Source organism: Equus caballus, chromosome 7 (genome assembly GCF_041296265.1).
Source record: "Equus caballus isolate H_3958 breed thoroughbred chromosome 7, TB-T2T, whole genome shotgun sequence".
Taxonomy (NCBI): Eukaryota; Metazoa; Chordata; class Mammalia; order Perissodactyla; family Equidae; genus Equus; species Equus caballus.
In genome coordinates, this window is record NC_091690.1 from 87,825,216 (window position 1) to 87,848,327 (window position 23,112).

Sequence of the window (23,112 nt, forward strand, 5' to 3'; positions counted from 1 at the left end):
CAGCTACTTGTGAGGGATGCTGTCCAGGACCAGCCCCTACTCCTCAACTCCACGCCAGCCTCTTCCAGGCACAGACAGGCACACACGTACCACACCTTCGCCCCTGCCCCCCAGCGCCTTCCCACTTCCTCCACAGGCCTCCCCTGCCTCAGGCTGCCCACTGCTCTCCTCCACAGCAGCCCGGCCTTCCTCACACTCACCCTGAAGCTCCCTAGGGCCCCCTCCTCAGGGCCCCAGCCCCAGTCACCCATACTGAAACTGTCTGCTGGAGGGCAGAGATGGTGAACGCTACTGCCCTCCACAGCACGTAGTGTGGAGATAAGCACATAGCAGATGCTTCATCAGAGTCCAGTGACTGAACATATGGACCCTGGACCAAGAGCCATCCAGCCTCTGATTAGACTGTTCCTCCGATAAGGTGCTCACTGCTCCTCAAGGTGGCCCACTGGTTCCATCCATGGACATGCAAGGACAATGCAGTTTGCAAGTACAGAGGATATGATTATTGCAGAGGTTATTACGTTAACCTGAAACATTGCTCTGGCTCCACTCCTCCCAGGCAGGAGAAGGTCTCATCTCCCACTTCACCCAGGGGAAGGCAGCGCAGAGGCTGCATAGCCAGGGGCCTGGGTATAGGGTTGGAATGAGCCCTCTGCTGCCTCCATACCCCCAGCAAAATGCCCACCCCCCCCCCCCCTGCACTTTGGAGGGTTCCAGGGAAGCAAGGGAGGTAACCAGCAGCCCCTGGGAGAAACTGCATGCTAACCCCAAGCTGTCAGACCCCAAGAGGGTGAGGGCTCTGCCTTGGCAGGAAAAGCCCCTGAGAAACCCTGAGAACACTGGCCATGACGTTGGAAATGCTCTTCTGGCAGAACCTGAAAGAGACAGCCTGGCTCTAAGCAGGCTTAAGAGGCTCATCAGCCCCTAAGCTGTGGTCAGCTGACATGGGCGGGGGGGTCCACTTCCCAGAGCACCAGTGACCTGCCCACTGCCCTGCCTGAGGACCATCCACCCCACCCATCATTCATCAACCCTTCAGGGGACTTTCTGAGGGAGATCCAAGGAGGCTTCTGTCTCTAGGTCATCAGGGAACGTACAAAGGACCAGTTGGGGGGGATCAACACTGTAAGGAGGATTCAGGACAGAGGGAGTGGCCTTGGGAGCCAGAAGACACCTCATACCATGGTAGAAAGAGCACCCAAACTTGGAGCCAAGAAGACTCAGGTTCAAGTCCCAGCTCCCCCACTGACGCTCTAGCCCCGGGGAGACCTTTTAACTCGCCTCCCACCCCCAGCCTCAAGTGATTGATATATAAAATGAAGAAAAAAATACGTGCTTCTAAAAGGAATGTATGTGTTTTTCAACTATAGAGCACTCTGAAGATTATTACTGTTGACATCTGTGGCCCGGGCAGCACCAGACAATAAGTCTGTCCTTCAGCGGTCAGAGCTGATAACCAGGTGGCTGCCCAGATTAAGGAGCGGACATCTGTGCAGCCCTCCGAATGCCCAGGGGAGAGGCAAACCAGGAGCCGTTTTCACACCTCATTACCCTGGGCTCTTGGTCCCCAGGTCCCTGCAGCCTGCACAAGGTACCTGTGGTCTTGGGACAGCACAACCCTGATGGACAAGGTTTTATAGTGCTGTTTTTTAAATTAACTTTTTATTTGGAAATCATTTCAAACTTACAGGAGAACTGCAAGAACAGAACAAAGAACCTCCACACACCCCTCATCCAGACTCACCCATTGTTAACACTTTGCTCTGTTTGCTCTATTATCCACTCCCCGGAACACACACACACACACACACACTTTTTTTCCTCAACCACTTAAGAGCAAATATTTCTGTGTCTATTTCCCAAGACTGAAGACATCCTTTTAATAACCATAATGGTCATGTAGTTTCTATGGGTCCAAACGAATTTCTGAGTTGAGTCCTACAGTTTGCATCCTCCTGACCCAGGCAACCCCACTTCAAGGACACCAGACTTCTCCTGCAGCAGCAGCTGAATGCCATTAGGACTCAGAATTCGCATGCCCACCCCATAGCTGTGTGGATGTTCCAAAAAGGAGCTCCCATTTATTGAGCATTTACTATGTGCCAGGCACTTGTTAAACTCTTTCCATCAATTAATTCATGTAATTCTCATATTTATCCCCATTTTACTGGTGAGGAAGTGAGGCTTAAAGGGAGCAGGTAACCTGCCAGGGTCAGGGAGCTATAAATGGTGGACCCGGAATTAGAATCTAGGGAGTCTGATTCCAGAGCCCACACACTTCCCCACTGCCTCCTTACACACCACATACACAACCCCTATAAATTCTTCTACATGCTGAAGCTGCCTGGCTGTGCTTTCGGCTTCCAGAAAAACCAACCCTACTGCCAGGCCAGCATCCAGGTGACTGTGAGTAGGCTGGAAGCGAGAGAGAGAGGTGGTCTGGCACAACTCAGTCCAGGCAAAAGACGACCCAAGGTCACAGCAGCTGCTGACGTTGTCTTCCTTGAGGCCTGCATATCTCCTTTGGGAGACGCAGGGGCCAGAGAGGCTGGAAGGCCACCGAGTGGTCTCCCCACTCCTTCCTGTCACCTAAGACTGAACACGGGAATTGGTGCCCCATGGGTACAAGTTTCTGTTTAGGAAAACACAAAGCCATACGATAAACATGATGCATCCTGCCACAGATTCACCTTAATGGGAGATATGGGAGGGAATTTTATAATAAATTAAATTGAGGGTAAAGTCTTCATGAATTTTTGGACAGAACCAACATTTTGGAAGACACTCTACCATCCAGTCTCCCAAGTAAGTTGGGCTTCACCCTCATCTGCCATTAGGGCTGTGGTCAGAAGTCTGAGAAGCCCTGCTCTGAGACAACCACACGTCCACTCTCTTCTCTGAATCCTGAAAAAGCTGGACTCATACAGCACGCTACTTCAGGAAGTCCCTTTATCGCTCTGATCCCACATTTATGCACTAAAAAATGCAATAATTGTGAGCCTCCAACCAGATAATGTTCATGAAGCACTCCGTAAACAATAAAACAGTAACCCAAAACACTTCTTATTTCAGAAAATTGAAAAGTCAATGTTTTGACAGCCACTTAAAAACAACAGGCAAATAAAACCATATTCTTCTGTGTTTTTCCCTCTGACAACATTTACTTAGGACATCCTGCCAGTTGACTGAGATGCTGCTGTCTTAGGCTGAGCTAAAAGATGTAAACCCGTGCTCTTTTCTGAAGACAGAAAACTGGAGCAGGTACCTCATAAAGTGACCAAACAGTCCACATCATGAAGTGCTTTCTGCAACAAGCTCCTTTTTTCAAAAAGCCTCAATTTAGGAAATCCAAAATGTAGTCTCACACAGATCGCAAGAGAGTGGAAAGAGTGCCATCGGCACAGAAGAAACCTACACGCACCTGCACACACACAGCACTGCAAACCGGGGTGACCTCTCTCCCCAACTCCTGTCCTTTCTCCGAAGCACACCCCTCCCAGGAGTAAAGGGCCTTAAGAAGCAACATGCGACCGTTTTTCTTAAAAAAGTTTTCCCAGATCTTTTCTGGGATGGTTTTGAGAGCGTGGTACAAATCATGGCTCTTAATCCTTCCTTCAGCTTTCTGCACAACACCGCTGTTGTTCCTTTTGCACAGAACTTATCATTTCAATCCGTGAGCCAGTTTTCTCCTTGATAAAACAACCAGGAAATGAAACGTAAAGTGTGGGATTATGCCAAACCTTGCCAAGCTGGGAGAACCTTTTCTCAACCTTCAACAACAAGAGGCTTCAGAATTTCCATTTTAAATAGATGTAAGCTGCTGGTTTCCCAGAAATTCTTTGCGGAACTGCTGCTTTATTGGTTTGAAATAAAGTTTCTGGGACCGCTGTTTCCAGCAACAGCTCAATGAGACAGATGACAAATAAATAAACCAGGTTGGTACTTTACATGATAAATTTCACTAACATGAAGTGCAACATTTGTCTGGGGAGGAAGATGTGGCAGACAGGACAGGACAGCCTAGGGGTGGCCTGGAAGACTGTCCCTTGGATGATGGCATAATTAAACCTCAAGAGGGCAGCTTCCTGGGCTGTCTGGTATTCACAGTGTAGAAAGGCCTTCTACACTGGGGCCTACAGCCAACTGGGGTCCCCACTTGGACATTCTGTCACCCCTGGTTCAGTCTCCACTCCCCAACTCCTCTTCTCTCTCTTTAATTTCAGACTGAAAAATGGGTTTTAAGAACACAAAAACACTCTCTAGATATTTAGTGTTATCTCTAAAAGGGTAACCCTTCTGAAGGAGGCTTGAAGCCTTGGCTCATACTCGGTCCCCACTCCCTGCCTCCCTGGGACAGGTTCTTACCTGCCTGCTCCCAGCCTCCTGGAGCCCCAAGCCCCGCCCAGCCTCCCTGCTCCCCACTCCTGTCCAGGGGGTCCTGAGCACCAGCACTCTTGTCCTGTGGTGTCTGGAAGTGGGACATGGTGGTGGCGAGTCAGCCTACGAGGTCAACGCTCTGATGTTTGCATTTAAAACTTTATATTCCACAATATAAAGATGAGCCATAAGATTTATGCTAATAATTTAAATTTTTATTTTTTTTAACTTAGATTGACATTAAATAACAAATAAAAACACCATGACAAGTTGAGGAAAGGATTTCAGAAGAAAGGAAAAAGTTTTATACTTTAATACCCTTAATGGCACTTTTCTATGGCTTTTTGAACACGTGGCCCTGCACTTTCATTTTGCTCTGAGTCCTGAATTATGCAGCCAGTCCTGCCCTAAGGTCCAAAGGGCTGGGGAGAGGAAAGTGGGCCTTACTCTAAGCCTCAGAAACGTCTTTGCTCAGAGTCTCACTGCCCTCACTTGGGGACAGGCACCCACAAGGAGAAGGGCACCTACACCAGATGGCCCTGTGAGGTTCCAAAGCCAAAACTGAGGAACTTCACCCTGGAAAAGACCTTGTGCAATCAGCTGTTTCCCGCCAGGACCGTGAAGCCAAGTCACAGAGAACACCAAGGCCTGGCAACCAGGGAGGCGGAGAGGCCTGGGCCAATGGCCAACAGACGCCCCACTCCCCACATGCAGGGCGTGGGCTCATGAGTGAAGAAGCCAGAGGAGGCCGGGTTCCTGCTTTGAGTGCTGCTCTCAACAGCAAGCATCTCCATCCAAGAAGCCTGGGCTCCAGGCAGCAGCCTTGACAGGCGCGGCTCCAGGCTGCTTTGCTTCTTTCACCTTGCCCAGTCTCCCCCAGCCCCCAAAGCTCCTCCCCAACAAGGAGTTTTCCGAGACCCGGAATACCTACTGAACTCACTGGGACCCTTAAAACACTGCAGCCTCAATAAATCCTAAGTGCGTACTCAGTGCCCAGCGCGGGGCCGGGTGCCAGAGTCTCAGAGGTGGGGAACAGGGACCCTGCCTTCAAGGAGCAACCTTGGCACAGGCAGGGTAGCCAAGACCCCTCCTGAGTGCCATTCATTCTCCTTATTGACTCAGGCCCTATTCAAAGTCTGCTGTAGGGAGAACCCAACCCAGAGGCTTCCATGAAACCCCTCAAGAGCAGCCCAGTGTAACACTCTAGCTCCCCAGGCCTCTTCTAAAACTATCCCTCATGGGTCTCACGTTTGAGAGGGCTGTGACTGCCAAACAGTTTTTACTACATAATAATTAATGTCTTCCACTTCTTACTAATCAGAGACATGCACCAGCACCAATCAGCATGGGAGACCAGGGGCTGCTGCCCTTCCAAGGTGCCTCAACCCCCAGAAAAAGCAAAGAAGGGGTCTGGCCCCGTGAGCCTCAGGCAGTCAACTCAGAGCAAGGGCACATGGCACAAGCCTCCTTCAAGTCTCGACACCGGATCTCACCTGTGACCTGGGGTAGGAGCCACCACCACTACCATGGGTACCATGTTACAGACTGAAGACCTCCGCTCCTCCCAGTTCTAACATTTCAGCCAAATTACCGAACCTTCGTGAACCTGAGTTTCCTCATCTGAAGAACAGGATAATCTCTGCTCTGCTCTTCCAGGGGCTGTTGCAAGGATAAAGTAAGAAAAAGGTACCAGAAAAAGCCAACCGCCCTTTGCTATCGGAAAGCCCAGGATTATTACGAGTTTCCACATGGGTAAAACGGGACTAGTAACAGTTCCTACGTCACCGAATTGTTGTGAGAATTAAATCAGATAATAGTCACACAACAGTTCCCAGCATTTTTCAAGGACTCAAAAAAATGAGGCAACTAGATAACTGCTATTACCATTATCACTGCTGCTGTTAATGACACTATTGTCACAATTACTATTATATCTTGCTACCTGGCTAAGAGACTCACAAGAAAGGGGAGAAGTTTGAGAGTACAAGAAGCCTTCTTCAAGGCGATGTCAGCGTCACCTCGTCTAGAACTGGGAGAACCTGGAACAGATTCCTTATGTGTTTTGTTCCTAGTAAATCCACAACTGAACCAAAAAGTGCAGAAATCAAAACTAAAATCCACCTGCTTTAGCTCAAGCTTTTCTGCTTCAAGAAATTGACTCTGGAGAGTATTCAAACATCTGCTAAATACAAGGAGCAACTGAGGCATCCTGAAAACCCCACACAACCTTCCACGGGGGGAAACACCATCAGCTGTGCCAAAGCTTCATCCTTCTAACTGAGCCACATTAGAGCAGGGTCCAAAACAAGACCCAACGTTCAGAAATGCTCACGGCAAATCTAAGAAAGCAGACTGAAGTAAGAGACTGCAGACAGGAGAAGAATTACTCCCAAACCCTTAAGTCTCTCAAGAAACTGTCACAGAAGGAGGTAGGAAATATAATCAGCTGCCACAGGGTCCCAGCCTCCCCACATGGCTTGCCTTGGAGGGTAGGGAACAATCACACACTGCTTTCCTGCAGGCCTGGGAGGACTCAGCCAAGGCCCCGGGGATGGGGAGGCAGGGCTCGCTGCAGGATAATCACTGGGGACTTCGCAAAGAGTTACCGTAGAAGAGTCAGCAAAAGAGACGAAGGTAGGGAGGCTGGGACTGTGGTCTCTAGAGTCCTACACGCCCCGCAATTCCCCAGCTCTGCTACCTGATGGAAAAGACAGAAACCAGCAGACAGGAAGACCCACCTCTCCCCTCACCAAACCTATCAACCTCCTCGCGTCAGCTTTGGCACTCGAACCCTTCCTCCCATCAAAAGGATAACATGCCCTGTGCCCGTGTGAGACCAGTGGGTATGCCCTTCCCCCTCACAGTCTCAGAAACACTGCTCCAGCCACTGTCCCATCTCTTCCCTGCGTCGTCTGTTTGTCTCTCTCTCCTGGATCACTCCCATCAAAACAAAACATCCTCTACAATCTCCCACTAAAAAAAAGAAACCCCCTCCCTCAAACCCACATCCTCCCAGGTCCTCAGCTAATTTCTCAACTCCACTTCCTAACAGGACTGCCGGAAAGATTCGCCTATACTTACTGACTCTATTTCCTTGCCCTGTATTTTCTCTTCCACCTACTCCAGCCAGGTTTTGTCCTTTAGGCTTCTGTGACCCTACATTCTCCTGGGTTTTCTCCCACCTTCTCAGTCTCCTTTGCTGAACCTGCCTCTTTTCCTAACCTGTAAACCTTGTTCACGACGTTCCATTCACACTGGCCTTTCTGCTCCTTGAACTAGAAGCTCTTTCACGCCTTAAAGCCCTTGCACTGGCTGTTCCCTCTCTGGAAATGCTTTGCCACCTCACCAACACAAGGATGGCTCCTTCTTGTCATTCAAATTTTACCTTAAATGTCATCTATTCAGAAACACCATCACTGACCTCCCAAACCAACAACAGCACTCAGTCACTAGATATCACATCGTCTTATTTTAATTTTCTGCAGAGCAGTTACCACTACCTGGTATTATTCTTCTCGGTTTACTTACTCATTTTCTGCTCCCTCCCCTCCCCGACTAGACTGCAAGCTCCGTGAGTACCCAGAGCTTGTCTGCCTCATTCACTTCGATAGTCCCAATGCCTAGATCAATGTGTGGCACACAGGAGAAGTCTAATAAATATTGGTGGATGCAGTTATGAGCCAGACAGGCCCTCTGACCAAGAGACTCTGATGGTGCCGGCCAGCTCCCCAATTTCCCTCTCACACACACAGGAGGCAGGACAGCAGAACCACAGTACTAGTGCTCACTTCTAGAAATATCACCCACCACGATTTCCACTATGCTGCAAGAGATCAAACTGGGGAGGGAGGCTCCGGGATGTTCTGGGACCACCTGAGTGTCAAATACCCTGCTCCACTACCGACTAGCAGGGTTTTCAAGGTGGCGAAGAAAGGAATTCTGACTCACAGTCCCCAACCTTTGGCTAGTTCATTCATTCAGTGAACAAACATTTACCGAGCGCCTACTCCGTGCCAGGCACTGGGGCAGAGGATCAAGGCAATTCTGACCTCACGGAGCTCGCCGGCGAGAGGGCAGCGTGTGACACAGAAACACTGCAGCGCAGGTCCCCGCCCGGCGCGCGAAAGTAACGTCTACACTAGTGCTGGCGACTGAGCGGCTCCTTAACTTACGGCCCCTCGATTTCATTTCTAGCTCCAGGTCTCGGGGACCTGGCTCCTGGGGTAACGCTCCTGCGGTTTTGCAGAAAAGCTACCGCTGAACTAGCGGAGGCAGGAGCGGCCGTCCCAGTTCAGCACCGACTGAAGGGACGTGGAGTGTTGGAGCAATATCATTGGCCGATCGGTTCCCCTCCCCACCCCTCTTACCCCGCAGGCCCGCGCTAGCCGTGGGGATGGGTGCGGTGCCGACTCTCCCCGACCTTCCCAGAGAACGCGGCCGAAGAGAAAGGCCTCCCCCAGCGAGAAGCCCCCTCCCCACCCCCAGTCCCAGAACCCGGACAAACTCCCAGTTCTTCTCTCGTCCCCCCGCCCACGCCGGCCCCGGCCCGGGCCGCCACTAGGCTCCGCGCAGCCAGAGACCCCGGCGTGGAGGCGTGTCCGGCCCCTCGGACCAGTGCCCGCATCCCGCCCAACAGCCGGGTCCAGAGGGACCCCGGACCCCCGCGCGGGGACCCCGGCGGAGACGCGGACCCCACGCCCCGCCCTCCCGGAGCCCGCCACACAACTCGGGCACACAAACCCCCCAGCGCGGCCGCGGCGCCGTGCGCGCCAACTCGCCGGCCCGGGGCGGCGGAGGGCCGGGGACCCGGGGCCGGGAGCGGGCGGCACAGGTGCGGCGGGGCACGCGGTCACTCACTCGATGAAGTAGCTGGCGCCCTCCTCGGTGAAGCCCTCCTCCCAGCCGCGGGGCAGGTCTGCGGAATCGCGAGAAAAGTCGGGTCAAACTTGGGCCGACGCGCCGCGCGCCCCCCCGCGCCCCCCGCCGCCCGGCGCCCACCTGAGCGGATCATGTGGCCCGAGTTGACGGGCTCCCCGGTGCGCGGGTGCAGCCAGGTGGTGCAGCGGAGCTGGTCACTGCGGGGAGAGAGGTGCACCTGTTAGCGCCGCCGCCGCCCGCGGAGCGCCCGCCCGGCCCGCACCCCGCCCGCCCGCGCCCGTGCCCGCGCCCGCGCCCCCGCCCGCCGGCCCGCGCCGCACTTGATGAAGAAGACGCGGCCGTCCCGGCACACGCCGTAGGACCAGTGCTCAGGTAAAGTGTCCCGCCCGACCGCCGCCGCCGCCATGTTCGCCGAGCTCGGAGCCGCCGCGGGGCGGGGGAGAGGAGGCGGAGGCGGGGGCGGGGGCGGGGGAGGGGGCGGCGGCGGGCCGGCGGGCTCGGCCTGCGCGGGCCCCCGCGGCGCCCCGGGGCGCTCCATCCCGCGTGGGCTCCTCGAGCGCGCGCGCGCGCCGCCAGGTCCCGAGTACCCGGAGTCCCGGCGCGGTCGCCGAGTTCACCGCCGCGTCGGCCGGCCTGGGCGCGGTGGCCGCGGCCTTTGTCCCCGCGCCTTCCCCGCCCCCAGCCCGCCGGCCCAGGGCGCGCCCGCCGCCCGCGCCCCTTTGCCCCTGAGCCCGGCAGACGCGGGCGGGGCGGGGCGGGGGCCGCTGTCCGGGCGCCGCGGGCAAACTCCAGCATCAAGGCGCGCCCCCCTGCCCCGGTACACCCCACCGGAGCCCACGGAGAACTTCCCTCTCCGGGAACGCCGCTTCTTTCTGAACTGTGTAGACCTAAGCCGCTTATTTCCATATTCCGTGCCTCGGTTTCTTTCTCTGTAAACTAAAGTTAATGGTAACTACTACTCGGGCTTGTTGTGTAGATTAAATGAAGTACCCATGGTGTAAAGTCCCTAACTGAACCCTGAGTTTGCGGCTGGGATATAAAGCAAGAGGGCGCAGGTTCTCCCCCCACACACAGCCCTGAAGTTGCAGGGATCACAAGCTTCTGCCTTCAGTTCTCGGGTCTTGAGCAAAGGACAGTAGGAAAGTAGTGTTTTTATTGTCAAACGTTAATTTAAAATAATACATTAAATGTGCAAAAGGATGAACGCACAATTCGCAGAAAAGTAATACAAGTGACTTTTAAGCAAATGAAAAGATACTCGACTACCTCATAATAGGAGAAATGCAGATTAAAATTAAGGTGAAATACCATTTTTTAGATATCAGATTGGCAAAAATGTGCATTGTAGAGAAAGACATTCTTGTTCATTGTTGGTGGGACTATAAAATGGTTGTCTCTTTGAAGACAATTTGGTAAGAGCTATTACAATTTAAATGCATATCCTTTTGACTTAGCAATTCCACTACTGGAAATTTATCCTACGTTGGTGCTCATACAGGGGCACAAAGACCTCTGTACTAGAGTATTCAATGCAGCGTTGTCAATAGTTACAGAAGACTGGAAACAACCCAAGTGTCTATCAAAAAAGAACAAGTTTGGGGCTGGCCCCGTGGCCGAGTGGTTAAGTTCGTGCGCTCCGCAGCAGGCGGCCCAGTGTTTCGGTGGTTCGAATCCTGGCGCGGACATGGCACTGCTCATCAAACCACGCTGAGGCAGCGTCCCACATGCCACAGCTAGAAGGACCCACAACGAAGAATATACAACTATGTACCGGGGGGGCTTTGGGGAAAAAAAGGAAAAAAATAAAATCAAAAAAAAAAAAAAAAGGTTACTAGCCTCTTTAAAAAAAAAAAAAAACAAGTTTGTATAGTGATAGATGTTAACTAGACTTATTGTGATATTTCACAACACATGCAAATATCAAATCATTGTGTTGTACACCTGAAACTAATGTTATATGTCAATTATACCTCAATTTAAAAAAAAGAATGGGTTAGTTAAATTGTCATCCTCCTAAATGGGATACCATGCACCTGTTGAAAAGAATGAGCTAGCTCTGTCTGTACTGATATGGATGGTCTCTAAGATATTAAACAAAATACGAGACGGATGCTACTATTAATACATAGGGAGCATCATGGCTGAATAAGATATCCCTCGTTTGTGTTCCCCCTGAAAAAAAACAATTCAACATCCATCCACGGACAAAAGTGCTTTTGTGGGAGCTGTGGGATCCACCACAAAATATGCCAAGGGACCCAGGAGGAGTCTCACCCACATGTGTATGGGGAAATAGGCATACAGACCTTGATCCTGGCTACGGACCTGCAGTGGCCCATGAACCAACTCCACCCCCTCTCAGCTTCCAGAATCCCCTGGAAGACGCTATCTTAGACAATCACCCTCAGACAAGAGAGTCTTTGTGGAAGTCCAGGTTTCCAGCGGAGAAGTTCCAGCACACTGCTGGAGCAAAAAATACAAGTTTTGATGCATTGAAGAGAGCAGTTAGTAGAAACTAGAGGGAATAACTGCTCTTTCAAATGTGAAGACAGCAACACAAAACTTTGAGAAATATGAAAAATCAATGAATCATAACACTAACAAAGGATCACCAGGAAGGATAATCTTCCAGTTACTGATTCCAAAGACAAGGAGATTTGCAATTTACCTGATAAATAATTTAAAATAGCTGTTTTCTGGAAACTTAGCTGCAATAAAACACAGAAAGACAATTCGATGATATCAGGAAAACAGTACATGAACAAAATGAGAAGTTTAACAGATAGAAATCATAAAAAAGAACCAAGCAAATTCTGGAGCTGAAGAATGCAATGAATAAAATGAAAAACTCAATGGAGAAAGCATCAACAGCAGAATGGATCAAGCGGAAGAATCTGTAAATTAGAAGGTAGGAACTTTGAAATTATCCAGTCAGAGAAGAACAAGGAAAAAGAATGAAAGCGAGTGAAGAAAACCTACACAATCTATGGATACCATCCAAAGAAATTATGAATAGCTGGAGTTTCAGAGGGAGAAGGGGGCAGAGCTTCTTTAAAGAGAGAATGGCTGAGAACTTCCCAAATCTGGGGAGAGATTTGGATATCTACGTCCATGAAGTTCATGGACACCAAACAGACTCAACTGAAAGAGATCCTCTCCAAGACACATTATAAAAATACTGTCAACAATCAAAGACAAAGGCAGGGGGCAGCCCGGTGGCACAGCGGTTAAGTTTGCATGTTCCACTTCAGCGGCCCGGGGTTCACCAGTTCGGATCCCAGGTGCAGACATGGCACTGCTTGGCAAGCCATGCTGTGGCGGGCGTCCCACGTGTAAAGTAGAGGAAGATGGGCATGGATGTTAGCTCAGGGCCAGTCTTCCTCAGCAAAAAGAGGAGGATTGGCAGCAGATGTTAGCTCAGGGCTAATCTTCCTCAGGGAGAAAAAAAAAGACAAAGAGGGAATCTTAAAAGCAGCAAGAGAAAAGAAGCTTGTAACTTACAAGGAACCTCCATAAAGCTGTCGCAGATTTCTCAGTAGAAACCTTACAGGTTAGGAGAAAGTGGAATAATATATTCAAAGTGCTAAAAGAAAAAAACTGCCAACCAGGAATACTCTATCTGGCAAAGTTATCCTTCAGAAATGTAGGAGAGGTAAAGAATTTCCCAGAGAAACAAAAGCTAAGGGAGTTCATCTCCTCTAGACCTGCCTTATCAAGAAATGCTGTAAGGAGTTCTTCAAGCTGAAATGAAAGGATGCTGATTGGTAACGTGAAAATACACAACGCTGGTAAAAGTAAATATATAGACAAATTCAGAATACTCTAATACAGTAATGTGGTTTGTTAACCACTTAAGTCTAGTAAAAAGGATAAAGGACAACAGTATTAAAAATTACTAACTATAGGGACCTTCCTGGTGGCACAGTGGTTAAGTTTGCATGTTCTACTTCAGCGGCCCAGGATTTGCCGGTTCAGATCCCAGGTGCAGACATGGCACTGCTTGGCAAGCCATACTGTGGCAGGCATCCCACATAGAAAGTAGAGGAAGATGGGCACGGAAGTTAGCTCAGGGCCAGTCTTCCTCAGCAAAAAGAGGAGGATTGGCAGCAGATGTTAGCTCAGGGCTAATCTTCCTCAAAAAAAATTAGTAACTACAATAATTTGTTAATGAATACACAATATAAAAAGAGATAAGTTGTGACATCAAAAACTAAAAAGAGGAGTAAAAGGTAAAGGTTTTGTATGTGACCAAAGTTAAGTTATTATCAACATAAAATAGACTGTTATATCCATAAGATGTTATATGTGAGCCTCATGGTAACTGCAAACTACAAACTACAATAGAGTCTCAGAAGATAAAGAGAAAGGAATCAAAGCACACCACTGTGGAAAATCATCAGTTCACAAAGGAGAGCAGCAAGAGAGGAAGACAGGAACAAGCAAACTATAAAACAGCCAGAAAACAATTAATAAGATGATTAGTAAGTTCCTACCTATCATTAATTACTCTAAATGTAAATGGTTAAATTCTATATAATCAAAAGGCATAGTGTCTAGATAGATTTAAAAAAAGACCTAACTATATGCCGCCTACAAGAAGCTCATCTCAGCTGTAAGGACACACATAGGCCCAAAGTGAAGGGATGGAGAAAGATATTCCACGCAAGTGGAAACCAAAAGAGAGCAGGGGTAGCTATACTTGTATTGGACAAAATAGTCTTTAAGCCAAAACGGTAACAGGAGATAAAGAAGGCCAATCCATCAAGAAGATAAAGCAATCATAAATATATATGCACCCAATATCAGAGAGCCTAAATATATTAAGCAAATACTAACAGATCTGAAGGGAGAAAGAAACAACAATACAGTAATAGTAAGGGACTTCAGTACCACACTTTTAATGATAAAAAGATCATCCAGACAGAAAATCAATAAGGAAATAATAGACTTGAATACACTTTAGACCAAATGGACCTAACAGACACATACAGAATATTCTATCCAACAGCAGCAAAATACACCTTCTTTTCTAGTGCATACAGAACATTCTCCAGGGTAGATCATATGACAGGTCACCAAACAAGTCTTTGCAAATTTAAGAAGATTGAAATCATACAAGGATCTTTTCTGATCAAAATGCTTTGAAACTAGAAATTGATAACAGGAGGAAAGCTGGAAAATTCACAAATACTTGAAAATTAAATAACATACTACTGAACAACTAATGAGTCAAAGCAGAATCAACAGAGAAATCAACAAATCTATTGAAAATGTAAACACAACATACCAAAATGTATGGAATGCAGCAAAAGCAGTTTTAAGAGGGATGTTTATAGAGACACACACCTATCTTAAGAAAAAAGAAAGAGCTCAAATAAACAACCTAGCTTTACACCTCAAAGGATGAGTAAAAGAAGAACAAACTAAGCCCAAAGTTAGCAGAAGGAAAGAAATAACAAAGATCAGAGCAGAAATAAATGAAATAGAGATCAGAAAAACAATAGAAAAGATTAAAAAACTAAGAGCTAGTTTTTTGAAAAGATAAACAAAATTGACAAACCATTAGCTAGACTAACTAAGAAAAAAAGAGAGAATACTCAAAATCAGAAATGAAAGAGGAGACATTACAGCTGATACCACACAATTACAAAGAATCATAAGAGACTACTATGAACAATTATATGCCAACAAATTGGATAACCTACAAGAAATGGATAAATCCCTAGAAACATACAACCTACCAAGACTTAATTATGAAGAAATAGAAAATCTGAACAGAACAATAACAAGTAAGGAGATTGAATCAGTAATCCAAAACCTACCAATAATGAGAAGTCCAGGACCAGATGGTTTTCCTGGTGAATTCTGCCAAACATTTAAAAAAGAATTAACACCAGTCCTTCTCAAACTCTTCCAAAAAAGTGAACAGAAGGGAACACCCCAAACTCTCTTTATGAGGCAAGCATTACCCTGATACCAAAGCCAGATAAGGACATTACAGGAAAAGAAAACTACAGGATAATATCCTGATAAATATACATGCAAAAATTCTCAATAAAATATTAGCAAACCTAACTCAACAGCATGTTAAAAGGATCATACACCATAATCAAGTGGGATTTTTCTCTGGGATGCAAGGATGGCTCAACATATGCAAATCAATAAATGTGATACACCACATTAATAGAATGAAAGATAAAAGTCGTTTCTCAATAGATGCAGAAAAAGCATTTGACAAAGTACAGCATCTTTTCATAATAAAAACTCTCAACAAATTGGGTATAGCAGGATTGTACCTCCACATAATAAAGGCCATATATGACAAGCCTACAGCTAACATCATATTCAACCATGAAAGGTTGAAAGCTTTTCCTCAAAGATCAGGAATAAGACAAGGATGCCCACTCCCACCACTCCTATTCAACATATTACTGGAAGTACTAACCAGAGCGTTTAGTCAAGAAAAAGAAATAAAATGTATCCAAATCAGAAAGGAAGAAGTCAGATTGTCTTGTTTGCAGATGATATGATCTTATGTATATAAAATCCTAAAGATTCCACCAAAACACTGTTTAGAATTAATCAACGAATTCAGTAAAGTTGCAGGATACAAAAATCAACATACAAAAATCTGTTGTGTTTCTATACACTAACAATGAAATATCTGAAAAAGAAATTTTTAAACGTCCCATTCACAATACCATTAAAAGCAATAAAATACTTAGGAATAAATTTAACCAAGGAGGTGAAAGACCTGTGCACTGAAAACTATAAGACTTTGATGGAAGAAACTGAAGAAGACACAGCGAAATGGAAAGATTTCTTGTGTTCATGAATCAGAAGAATTAATATTGTGTCCATACTACCCAAAGTCATCTATAGATTCAGTGCAATCCCTATCAAAATCCCAATGGCACTTTTTACAGAAACAGAGAAAACAATCCTAAAATTTGTATGGAACCACAAAAGACCCCAAATAGCCAAAGGAGTCCTGAGAAAGAAGAACCAAGCTGGAGTCATCACACTTCCTGATTTCAAACGATACTACAAAGCTATAGAAATCAAAACAGTATGGTACTGGCATTAAAATAGATACATAGGCCATTGGAACAGAATAGAGAGCCCAGAAATAAACCCTCATGTATACAGTCAACTAATATTTGACAAGGGAACCAAGAATACTCAATGGGGAAAGGATAGTCGCTTTAATAAATGTTCTTGGAAACACTGGATAATCACATGCAGAAAAATGAAATTGGACCCCTATCTTACACAACTCAAAATGGATTAAAGACTTAAACATAAGACCTGAGACTAAGACTCCTAGAAGAGAACATAGGAAAAAAGTTCCTTGACATTGGTCTTGGCAACAGTTTTTTAGATATCATACCAAATGCATAAGCAACAAAAGCAAAAATAAATAAGTGGGACTACATTAAACTAAAACTCTTCCACACAGCAAAAGAAACAATCAACGAAATGAAAAGGCAGACTACAGAATGGGAGAAAATATTTGCAAATCATATATCTGATATAGGGTTAATATCCAAAATATATAAGGAACTCATACAACTCAATAGCCAAAAACAAACAATCCAGTTAAAAATGAGCAGAAGAGCTGAAGAGACATTTTCTGAAAGAAGATATACAAATGGCCAACAGATACATGAAAAGATGCTTGACATCACTAGTCATCAGGGAAATGCAAGTGAAAACCACAATGAGATATTGCCTCATATCTGTTAGAATGGCTGTCATCAAAAAGACAGGAGATAACAAGGGTTGGCGAAGCTGTGGAGAAAAGGGAACACTTCTGCAATATTGGTGGGAATGTAAATTTGTACAGCCACTGTGGAAAACAGTATGGTGGTTCCTCAAAATATTAAAAATAGAACTACCATATGATCCAGCAATATCACTTCTGGATATATGTTCAAGGGAATTGAAATCAGGATCTCAAAAAGATATCTGCATTCCCATGTTCATTGCAGCATTATTCACAACAGCCAAATACGTAAACAACCTGTGTCCTTTTACATACGGATGAATGGATAAGTTGTGATGTATATGTATCGTTCAGTCATGTAAAAGAAGGACATTCTCGGGGCTGGCCCCGTGGCCGAGTGGTTAAGTTCGTGCGCTCCGCTACAGGCGGCCCAGTGTTTCGTTAGTTCGGATCCTGGGCGCGGACATGGCACTGCTCGTCAGACCACGCTGAGACAGCGTCCCACATGACACAACTAGAAGAACCCACAACGAAGAATACACAACTATGTACCGGGGGGGGCTTTGGGGAGAAAAAGGAAAAAATAAAATCTTTAAAAAAAAAGAAGGACATTCTCCCACTTGTGACAACATGGATAGACCTTGAGGGCATTAAGCTGAGTGAAATAAATCAGAGAAAGACAAATACTATATCACTTACGTGTGTTGAATCTAAAAAAGCCAAACTCATAGAAACAGAGAGGAGAATGGTGGTTGCTGGGGGATGGGAGAAAGGGGGAGATGTTGGTCGAAGGGTAGAAACACCCAGCTGTAAGATGAGTAAGCTCTGGAGATCTAATGTACATGTGGTGATTATAGTTAACAGTACTGTATTATGTACTTGAAAGTCGCTAAGACTACATCTTAAATGTTCTTACCATGAAAAAGAAATGGTCACTACGTAGGGGATGGACGTGTTAACTGATGCTACTGTGGTAATCGTTTCACAATATTAGTGTATCAAATCAGGATGTTGTACATGTTAAACCTACACAATGTTAGCTGTGAATTTTATCTCAATAAGGCTAGAAAAAATATATACAGGAATAGTCCCTAGATGAAAACACAAGAAACAGGTAAAGGGATTGTTTCTGTGACAGCCGTGGGAGGAGATTTACTTTTCCTTGTGTTCCTTTCTGTACTGTTTGATAATTTTACCACATAACACATATACGTAGAATTGGGGGTGAGCAGAGCCTGAGGTGGCTGAGGCCTGCTGGCAGGGCCAGATTCCGTATGCTGACTCCCCAGTGGTTTTCCTGCCTGCCTGTGAGAATCCCCCAGCCTGGTATATGAAGGGTATACCGTGCATGCTGCAACAATGAGTTGAGCCATTTTCTGCCCCGAATCATCACACTGAAGAAGCCCCCTGGAGCTCAGTGGGGATTTAACATCCGAGGACGAAAGGCCTCACAGCTGAGCATCTTCATCTCCACGGTGATTCCTGGCTCTGAGGCACACTGAGCAGGACTTCAGGAAGGGAACCAAGTCCTAGCTGTGAATGATGTGGATTTCCAAGATCTTGAGCATAGCAAGGCTGTGGAGATCCTGAAGACAACCCACGAAATCAGCATGCATGCATGTCTCCTTCCTTCCGTACAATTATCATCACCAACAACAGAGGACTGTGCACTAGAGAGTTGCAGCCCACAGCCCTCCACAAGGAATTTGCTAGGTCAAGCTGGCTATGCCTCAGGGCCGCCCCTTGGGAAACTCTACCTCAGCCCCTCCCTGACACAGAGGAGTGGGGAGGGTGGGGAGACACGGAGACCCTGCGCTGAGCCAGCTAGCCAACTGCATTACCCAAACTGTGCTGCACTTTCAGTTTCCTAGTTTTCTAAGGGAGCTTCATTCCCTGAAAGGAGAAGGATGATGATGTCTAGGTACACCCCAGCCTGTGGAGAACCCTGCTAGAAAAGGCAGCTAACATTTATTGAATACCATGTGCTAAGCACTTACATACGTGTCATGCCATTTTCATTAGAGTGTAGGAATCAGTAGAAACAACAATCTCCAGGGCCTTGCGTCTAATCTGCTTGGCCATCTCATCCCATCCTTGTACTACCAGTCTCAAACACTGGACACTCCAGTGGGATACTGTTCTCCTCCCCTTCCCCCTCCTATCCTCTCCCAAGGAAAGTAAAACAATGCTGAGGGGAGAAAAGTCATATAGATAGATAGATAGATAGATAGATAGATAGATAGATAGATAGATAGATAAAATAATACAATTCAGAAATATTGATAAAACCCAGAATTGATCACTGATTTTTAAAATGTATGTGTTAGAACCTAAAATACAAAGTAGTGACAATACTAAATGCTGCTGAGTATTCAGAGAAACTTTGTCTCTCACACATTGCTAGCGGGAATGTAAAATGGTACAACCTACCTGGAAAATTGTTTGGCAGTTGCTTAAAAAACTAAACCATTCACTTACCATAGGACCCAGCAATCCTACTCCTGGACTTTTATCCCAGAGAAATGAAACATATGTCCACATGAAAACTTGTACATGATTGTTCATAGCAGCTTTTTATAAGAGCCAAAAACTGGAAACAAACAAAACGTCCTAAAACAGGTGAATGGTTAAAAAAACCATGGCACATCTATTCCAGGGAATACTACTTGGTAATAAAAAGGAACAAACTGTCGATACATACAACTTGAGTGGGTCTTAAGACATTATGCTGAGTGAAAAAAGCCAATCTGAAAAGGTCATATATGATTCCTTAACATTTTCAAAATAAAAAAATTATAGAGATGGAGAACCGATTAGTAGTTGCCGGGGTTGGGGATGGTGGAGGGGAGGGGAGAGGTGGCGGTAAAGGAACGGCATGAGGGAGATCTGTGCAGTGATGAAATAGTTCTATATCTTGACTGCAGTGGTGGTTGCACAAATCAATAAAATGACTTCAGAACTATATACACATTGGACTTAAGTCAGTTTTCTGGTTTTAATCTTGTCCTGTAGTTACGTAAGATGTAACCATTGGAGAACTGGGTAGAGGGTAAACAGAGACCTCTCTGCTGTCTTTGCAAACTTCTATAAATCTATAATTATCTCAAAATAAAAAGTTTAAAACATGTGTTAGAAAATTACAAATAACCAAGTGTTTCTTTTGAAGAGTATATCTCTCAGATATACACAAACATTCTTTAACAATGAAACATTTAAAGACATTAAAATAAGTAAACTTAAAAAAAACACCAAGCGTACCTGTAGCGATGCTATTATTTAACGTTGTTTTAGACGTTCTTGCCAATACAGTAAGACCTGAAACAAAAGTAAAAGATTTAGGGGCCGACCCTCTGGCCGAGTGGTCATGTTCACACACTCCACTTCAGAGGCCCAGGGTTTTGCCGGTTCGGATCCTGGGTGCGGACATGGCACCGCTCATCAGGCCATGCTGAGGCAGCGTCCCATACAGCACAACCAGAGGTGCTCACAGCTAGAATATACAACTGTGTACTGGGGGGGTTTTGGGGAGAGGAAGAAGAAAAAACAAAAGATTGGCAACAGTTGTTAGCTCAAGTGCCAATTTAAAAAAAAAAAGATTTAAGTGTTGGGGAGGAAACAAAATTATCTTCATTTGTAGATGATATGGCATAATGCCTTAAAATGTGGAGAACAACACCCAAACTCTTAGAATTAATAAGGAAGCTCAGGACTAAGATAATATCACAAAGTCGGTAGTTATTGAACCCTTTTAACCATTGTAATAGTAGCAAATATATAAACAACTTAGGAATAACCCCAACAAAAAAAGTATGCAAAACATATAAGTGTAAAACCTATATGATGAAAACCACAAAGCTTTACTGAGAGATAGTGAATGTTATAAAACTGCTTCAAATTTAAACATGTAATTGTAAAAACAACAATGAAAGCAATGCATGCATTCTAAGTGTCTTTGTAATATTTAGAAATTCTTGCAATTACTAGTAACATAACCCTGTGAATTATTAGCAAAAGTGTTTGTATTGTATATTCTAGCTCTATGCCCCAGACAGGAGCTATTGGCCACATGGATTATGGCTAGTCTGCATTGTCTGAATTGGTATGTGATCTAAGTATAAAATACGCAGCAGATTTTGAAGACTTAGTATAAAAAATGTAAAATATCTTATTCATAATTATTTATAATGTTTACACGTTGAAATAATATTTTAGGTATATTGGAATATGTAAAATATATTATTAAAATAATGGTTACTACGAAATTTAAAGTTACATATATTGGCTTGCTTTCACACATTTCAGTGGGACATCACCGTTCTAGCTTTTTCATCTCACACTTTCATGTACCCAGACCTTACTGTCCCTTAGAATAACCTGGGAGCTTTAAAAAAAGCACTGCCTGGGCCCCACCCCAAGCATTGGTGTGATCTTAAATGTCCCCAGGCGATTCTGACATACACCCAAGGTTGACACCTGCTGCTACTGACCCCAAGCTATGAGGCCCTAAGGAGTTCTTTTTTGCATTTTTCATTTCATACCATTAAGGAGAGGCACTCTGCAGGCTAAGAAGTAACATCTGAGTGCAAAGATGTGGTGCTGGTTCCATTCTGGATCAGTTCCTCCTGTGACTGATCAAAACAAGATGTGAATTTTCCCAGCCTGCTGCCTGATCATGGCAAATTTTTCAGTTGATAAAAACAAAGTAGAGCCAGCCCTGTGGCACAGAGGTTAAGCTCAGCATGCCCTGCTTCAGCGGCCCAGGTTCACGGGTTCAGATCCCGGGCACAGACCTACACCACTCATTAGCCGTGCTGTGGCGGTGACCCACTTACAAAAATATAGAGGAAGACTGGCACAGACGTCAGCTCAGCACAGATCTTCCTCAGGCAGAAAGTTCGCAACAGATGTTAGCTCCGGGCACATCTTCCTCAACAACAACAAAAAGTAAGGAATTCTTTTTTTGTTTTTAAGTTTTATGTGATCCTCAACTGAGTCCAGTTACTAATATTTGAGCTGGTTCTGAGTGGATGGTCTTGGTGACAGATTTAAAACACAGAAGGTTTGTATGCTTTCTCCTTTTTTTTTTTTTACTTGAGATTATGATAGTTTACAACCTTGTGAAATTTCAGTTGTACATTATTATTTGTCAGTCACATTGTAGGTGCACCACTTCACCCTTTGTGCCCATCCCCCAGAACCCAGTAACCATTAATCTGTTCTCTTTGTCCATGTGTTTAATTTCCACATATGAGTGGAGTCATACAGAGATTGTCTTTCTCTATCTAGCTTATTTCACTTAACATAATACCCTCAAGATCCATCCACGTTGTTGTGAATGGGACGATTTTATCCTTTTTTATGGCTGAGTAGTATTCCATTGTGCATGCATACCATATCTTCTTTATCCAATCATCAGTTGATGGGCCCTTAGGTTGCTTCCACATCTTGGCTATTGTGAATAATGCTGCAGTGAACATAGTTTCTCCTCTTTTCTAATCACAGCATCCTTAGGACATGCAGGGCAACAGTTCTTATCCCCATTTTTAGAGGAGGACACTGAGGCCCACAGAGGGCAAGTGGGTTGCCTATGGTTGTGTGGCTAGTCGTGTAACATAGTCTAGACTTAACCACACCTCTTAACACTTGGCCAAGACCCTTTAGTGGCTATCAGAATTCCCTGGGACAGTTTGTTAAAATCAAGGATTCTCTTACCCTGATTCTGGGGTCTGTGTGAAGGCTGAACTTCTGCATTTTAATACGTGATATCCCCCCAGGTGATTCTGTTGAAGGCGGTCCCAGAGCACACTTTGAGAAATGCGCTCTTCTCTGAGCCTGGGGGTTCAGAGATGCAGCAGGGAGCAGGTGACCCTCAAGGGACATGCATATAAACTTTCTAAAAAGATATGCAAAATACATAGTTAGCCTCTGAGAAGGAGGCTTGAGGGTCTGGTACGAGAGTGAGGCTTATTTTTTAATTTTTGTTACATTTCATATTTTTTAACCTTAAGCATGTACTGTTTTTAAATCAAAAAACTAACTTGAAAAGAGGGATCATGAATTTAAAAAAGCTTATTATTAGCACATTGCCTGACAAATAGGTACTCAGTAAGTAAAAATGCCTTTCTTTTTTT

The 23,112-nt window shown here is 45.5% G+C and overlaps 1 protein-coding gene and 1 pseudogene across 21 annotated transcripts in view; one reads left to right on the plus strand and one right to left on the minus strand.

The window, feature by feature from the left end:
- Positions 1-9,924, minus strand: part of PLEKHA7 (pleckstrin homology domain containing A7) — a 198,749-nt gene extending 188,825 nt beyond the window's left edge. For 14 of the 21 annotated variants that reach the window (XR_011441148.1, XR_011441146.1, XR_011441147.1 and 11 more), the window contains exons 1-3: positions 9,576-9,731; positions 9,376-9,452; positions 9,235-9,292 (exon numbers count right to left, since the gene is read on the minus strand). Coding sequence is in view for 16 of the 21 variants with exons in the window: in XM_070274872.1 (XP_070130973.1) it covers positions 9,235-9,292; positions 9,376-9,452; positions 9,576-9,661 (221 nt within the window). In the remaining 5 variants the exon portion in view is untranslated. Of the gene's footprint in view, positions 1-9,234; positions 9,293-9,375; positions 9,453-9,575; positions 9,732-9,842 lie in introns of those variants that run through there. The other 7 variants (XR_011441149.1, XM_023646119.2, XM_070274867.1 and 4 more) reach the window with 4 other exon arrangements.
- Positions 9,925-17,726: 7,802 nt separating this feature from the next.
- On the plus strand, positions 17,727-18,783 carry LOC111774421 (PDZ domain-containing protein 11 pseudogene; annotated as a pseudogene).
- The last annotated feature ends 4,329 nt before the right edge of the window (positions 18,784-23,112 follow it).